We start from the raw sequence: 6,357 nt of genomic DNA on the forward strand, positions 1-6,357 counted from the left end.
TTGAACACACCCCAACCAAATCTAACTCTCTCTGCACATGTTACATCTGCCCACCCTGCAGTGCACATGGTTTTGCCCAACTACTAACAAATTTGCTGCTGCGATCAGGTCTGAATTAGGCCCTTTGTACCAACTACAGAGATAAGCAGGATATATATACCAACTATTACTGTTCTGCATTGGGCGGAATGTTAATAAGCATCTCTCCAACATTTAGCACGCCAAATGTATTGCCTATGAAAAATAGTTTTCCTAAAAATATACTTTATTCGAAGTCTCTCCTTCACCATAAATTAAGTCATTACATTTACAAATACATTACAATAGTAATACAAATATTTACAAATAAAGTATTTGAAATAACCTGGAGTTCAGGTCTTGCAGAGACTGGCGGGAATTCAGTTGTTGGCGAAGAATTCTCCTTGACGAGTGTGTGTGTCTGTGTGTGTGTGTGTCACCCGCCACACTTTACTGAAGTGCGAACTCACACAAAGTGTTTGCTACACCATAGGGTAGCTAGCACTATTGTGCGAATCGTGGTGTGAATCATCTGGGCAAAAGGTTCAAGACTGGGAGCCATTGCTGGCGTTTAAACACTGCGGCAATGGCATTACCATTGCCACTGAATCCCCCCATTGTTCTTTGGTACAGTAGTTGCATTTCATTAGGATAAGAGCAGCTACTGTAGTCATTCTCCTGGGGAAGGGGCAGGGATGTAATGAAATACAGCAAGTTATTACATTTTAACAGATTATAGTATTTTCAACACAAGTGCTTCGTGTCCAGACGTAGAAAAGTATGAAGGGCTTGGGCAACATGTAGCAAATCTATGCATTCAGTGTTATTGTGACAGAAAAAAGTGCTTTTAGCTCTGGCCAAATTGATGAAGAATTATTGTGGTGTCAAAAGAACTGCATAAAACAAACTTAGAACAGCAAATATATTATAGATTTGCATAATTGTAATATCTGTACTGAAACATGGAGAAGTCAATACTGTATACATTTGTAAGTTGTCTATACAGACTGGGAGGAAGGGATTCCAGGTAGTTTCTGCTGATTTGGTCATTTGTACGTGTTTCATTAGCATGGTGTTTTATGCTGGGGTAAATCAAATCTTTGGGGGCCCCAATGAACTTCAGAACAAAATCTGCATCCTGTTTTATTGTTTCAAACTTGCCGATGATGTCATAATGGATATTGCAAGGATCGCAGAGGTGATACATTGGTTTCCAATGAGTATCTCTATATTTCGGATTTTCTGTAACTATGAAGCGAGCAAAGTCTTCAAAAGTAATTTTCTCTGTGGAATTGGTATTCTTTCCTATGGCTTTTTTAATCAAATTTGCAATCATTTTACTATAGTAGATGTCATCTTCATGAAGGAACTTGTCTCGGTAGGCGGAAACCACTCTCTCTAAAGGATGCCGAGTGAACATCACTTTGGTATAATTTGCAAGAAGCTGTCTCTGTACAGAAGAATTGTAGGAGCTTAACTTGATTAGTAACCGAGATTTATGAACATCGTAATGATTAAGATCAGTTACTGTGAGCCCTAAAGATTTGTTTAATAGAAGAATTATTCTCTTCCAGTTAGAGCAGCCCACTTTTGGCACCTCACAGTATATGAATTTGTGGCTGTGTTCCACGTACAACTGAGCAGCCACTTTTCTGTCCAGTGAAAGTGAAGAATTGGTGAGATTGTTGTTTTCACAAATAGACATCACAATAGCCTTCCGGTTTTCCTGAGTAACTAAGTTTTGAAAACTGGCTGCAAAAGAAAGATATTCATTGTCAGTAACATAATGAAACATAAAAATAGGCATTTGTATTTGAAAACACATTATTATCATGTTTTATTTATTTGTCAACACCAAGAGCCGGATGTAATGACGTCCGGAGTTGGTCTAGGGTGCGGGTTAACGGTCAAACTCGTATGTTTTCTTAAAGGGGCAATCCATGCCTTGTAAATTATTGCCCCTTTAAAAAAAAAACATCCAAGTTTGGTCGGGAACCTGCACCACCGGCCAACTCCAGACTTTATTACATCCAGCCCCAAGTGTCCGTAGGTCCTAACAGGGAAAATGACAATAATACTGTTCAAACGGCATTATAAAATGGTTCAAATAGACAGGACAAGGAGAAATATCAATCAGTAAAATATGAAGACAAGTAAGTGAGAGCAAATTCTTAACAGTACCACCGAAACATACAGTAACAGCATCTCTTACCTGCTATAGAGGAATACCTATAATCTTACCACTATGCTTACCATCTAGCATTACCATGACATCCCTCTGCAAATGCGCAAACTGGGAAATTGGCAAAATAATTAGACAAAAGTTCTCACTGGGACAGCTCTTTATCGCTGGAGGTGACCCGGCAAATATTTTTATATAAATAAGGAAATCAGTAAAATGCTGTAAGCTGCAAGAAACAGCTAGACAAGTAAGTAGACTGTAAGCTCTCAAGAGCAGGGGCCCCTTCCCTCGTTTATACCATCATCTCCTCCCCACTGCCTACAATGGCACCAAACCCTTGTGTTCTGCTGTCCTGATGTATCTCTGCTACTACTCATTGATATATTAGTTCCGACTTATAAAGCGCAACAGAAAATGCTGGTAAAAGCATTAGCGGGGCATTTCTGTGCTATATGGCAACAAGGCAGTCTTTTTGTATGGGCTCAATGGGCAGTTCCCCAAGGGCCCCAGGAGTATAAGGGCCCAAGGCTGATAACGGAGGGTCCCCTTTTTCCTTTTTTGGATCGGCCCTGGGGATCCAGAGATATCCGTCTTCAAAAGCAGTGTTTCCCATCCAAGCCTGTTAATTGCTCTTCCCAGCCAGATATCTCGGGTTCTGTCTGACTTAGAGTTTTTCTGAGTGTATAATTTAAAAGCTGGGACTCTCCCCTTTTGATGGACACTGGCAACTTGTCTTTACTATGCCCATAACCAGATATAACAGCCTTCCAGCAGCTGGTCCCTGCTCCAGCTCTACACACCTGGTATGCAGTTATATATATTTTCGTTGGTGGATTGCTCTGGCTCGTGAACTCTGATCCCCAAGTCCCCAGTACCTCCCACAAGGTGGGATTTTATCCCAATGAAAGCTAAGAAATCTATTTCCAGGAAGTGGAGATATCAAGCAAGCTGCCCTCCTACCCGAAAATGATGAATATTAAGCCCACTCCACTATCCACCTGTCACTTGCATATTATACCCCTTAACACCCTGTAGGTCATATACCAAAAGGGCCCCTTCATTCAGCCCAATGGCCCTTCTACAGTTTAGTGCCTCCCCATCCTGCCCCATCTCCCACCATCTGTGCAGTAAAGGAGTAATTCGCTGAAATTACTGCTCCAGGTCCTACATGCTGAGCGGAAGATAGAACACTCCCTACCGCCCGCGGGACATCAAAGCTGCTGCTGACAGCACCCAGCACCCCCCACCCACCCCCCCACCCCTACTGCTGGAGGATGGGTAGGGGCCCCAGTGCATTGCTTTACCCAGGGGCCTACACTGCTGTTAAGACGGCCTGGTATGTCAACCCTTCCATCCAACATATGTGACATCATAATGGTATAGAAGAGGGATCTAGGAGCCAAAATGGCATCCTACAAGTGGGGTCTAGGTGCCACCCCTCGGCTTTGTGGTGTGGGCAGTGGCACACCCTATATATGATCCTAGCTGGCACTATTTAAATAAATGTTAATAAATAAATGCCATAATACCTGCATAATTGAATAAACCTTGTACACCAACTTTTTGAGGATCCATCCTTAGGCAATAAACAATAGACAATATTATGCCTTGGTCTGAGAATCTTTAAAGCACCTACATACAACACAGGCAGTCAACTTTACATGGATCAGTGGAGTCACATTGTAGAAGAATCTGGTTTGTCTTAGACTCCTGTCTCTATCAATAAAACAACAACATCCTTGACAGAGACAGTATTTGCTTAAACAAGAAACAGCAACTGATAAAAAAGTAGAGCCTAGAAACTATAGAGAACTACTGTATCACAAGCAAAAAAAAATAAAAAATCAATACATTTGAATATGTAAACTAATAAAGTAAAAAGTGATAAACTAAACTGCACAAAGAATTACAGAGACCTTAAACATACCACTGCACTAAATAAACACAAATTGCATATAAGATAAAGAAAGACACTATCTACAAGCCCTGAGGAGGGGTTTTATCAAAGCTCAAAGAGAGATAAAACTGTGAGAGATAAAGTACCAGGCAATCAGCTTTCTGGCTTATATTTTACAGGCTATATTCAAAAAAATGACATGAATGGATTGGTTGGTAGTTTATTTCTCACAATTTTATCTCTCTACAAGCTTTGATAAATATCCCCCCCCCCCCCCTTAAAAGTTTTATTATAATAATTAGTGCATTTTCTTAAAACCAACTTCTGCTCTCCTTACTTTCTTCATATAAGACACAGCAGCAGAGCTGTAGATCATTGTACACACTTTGATCTGTTATCAGACAGTCCAGCTGAGGGGGTCTTTGAAGGAGGTTTCTGAGCTTGGACAGCAGTAGGCAGTGATTGCAGCAAATCACTGTGAAATGAGCGGAGAGAGATCTTTTCTAGTTCAGAAGCCCCCTCTGTCTGTTACGCAACTGATACAGAACCCCAGGAGCAAAATACACCGGATAACAGTTAACGATACATAATAGAAAGTATTTCTCTGAAGATTCCAAATCATATTCCCAAAATGACATTAATTCATATAACACAGGATGAATAGAAACAATTAACACAAAATCAATTTCAATGAAAAGAAGAATTTCCCTTTCAAAGAGAACAAATGGGTAAATCAAATAAAAATAAAAAAAATAGAACCAACAATACAACTAATGATAGAGGAATCTTTAACATTGGCAAAACTAACCTTTACATAAGCTCACGTCCGTACTCCGCAAACAACTTGACTTAAGAAATACTTCATGTAAACACCTCTACAAGCACACACAAAAAAATCCCTCTGTTCACTTCAAACATTCCACACTTAATCCTACCTTTGCCTTTTACCCACATTACTCAAACAACTTCTTTATATACACTTTCCAAAAACGATTCAAGGATGATCTACAAAAAGATCAAAAGAAAGAGACCACTTTACAAGAACTTACATCTAATCATTCACCAACTGATAAAACATGGGGGGTCATTCCGAGTTGTTCGCTCAGTAAATTTCTTCGCATCGCAGCGATTTTCCGCTTAGTGCGCATGCGCAATGTCCGCACTGCGACTGCGCCAAGTAAATTTGCTATGCAGTTAGGAATTTTACTCCCGATTTTTTCCTCGTTCTGGTGATCGTAATGTGATTGACAGGAAGTGGGTGTTTCTGGGCGGAAACTGGCCGTTTTATGGGAGTGTGTGAAAAAACGCTACCGTTTCTGGGAAAAACGCGGGAGTGGCTGGAGAAACGGAGGAGTGTATGGGCGAACGCTGGGTGTGTTTGTGACGTCAAACCAGAAACGACAAGCACTGAACTGATCGCAGATGCCGAGTAAGTCTCGAGTTACTCAGAAACTGCACAGATGTCTTATTGCAATATTGCGAATCTTTTGTTCGCAATTTTGATAAGCTAAGATTCACTCCCAGTAGGCGGCGGCTTAGCGTGTGCAAAGCTGCTAAAAGCAGCTTGCGAGCGAACTCGGAATGAGGGCCATAGACAGAACCTTAAACAGATACATAACCTACTCAATGACACAAGCACATTCAACCTAATGTAATTCTCTCCTCAATCAACATGAATTTACATTTCTTAAAAACACATTTTAAACTTCCATTTTGATTTACCTTCCAGACACATGAAAAGCTAAATAACCATTTAACCAGCAATTTTTTTTTCTAAAAAACACTCAGAAATTGGCCACGTTTTTTTCTGACCAAATTTGGTAAAGACCAAGAATTTAACCTTACCCAAATTTTTTCTTTATTTATTTTTTTAAGAGAAAAAGATTATTTAAAAAAAAAAATATTTGGATGAAAATTGTTTTTTCAAATGTTGGAACATCAGATTGTAAGCCACCGGAACATTGGGAACATCGCAACATTGGATTTCCTAGTAGCTGCTCATCTGAGCAGCCCCTAGGTACACGATGGGTGGTCTGGGTGGAAGTTAATTAACATTTTCCCCGGTGGCTGCCAATGTCTGCAGCTGCTGGGTGGGTGGGTGGGGGGGGGGGGTCCTGCTGTGCTGACAAATCAGTAGTGAAGCAGGTAAGCAGAGGGACCAGAAGGTCCCTCTGAGAACAGCAGCTTCTGGAAGATTATCTTCCTGCAGCCGCCCACACTGTGTATCTGACTGGTTGCATAGTTTGAAACCAGATTAGAT

At 40.7% G+C, this 6,357-nt stretch overlaps 1 protein-coding gene across 5 annotated transcripts in view; it reads right to left on the reverse strand.

Annotated features, from left to right (window-relative positions):
- Window positions 1–247: 247 nt before the first annotated feature.
- The window catches only part of LOC134981324 (carbohydrate sulfotransferase 9-like), an 80,381-nt gene continuing 74,271 nt past the window's right edge, over window positions 248–6,357 (reverse strand). For all 5 annotated transcript variants that reach the window (XM_063948669.1, XM_063948667.1, XM_063948666.1 and 2 more), the window contains one exon: window positions 248–1,770. In XM_063948669.1, the coding sequence (XP_063804739.1) occupies window positions 944–1,770 (827 nt within the window). In that variant the 3' untranslated portion in view covers window positions 248–943. The remainder of the gene's footprint in view (window positions 1,771–6,357) is intronic.

The sequence above is a fragment of the Pseudophryne corroboree genome, chromosome 12 (assembly GCF_028390025.1).
Source record: "Pseudophryne corroboree isolate aPseCor3 chromosome 12, aPseCor3.hap2, whole genome shotgun sequence".
Lineage (NCBI taxonomy): Eukaryota > Metazoa > Chordata > Amphibia > Anura > Myobatrachidae > Pseudophryne > Pseudophryne corroboree.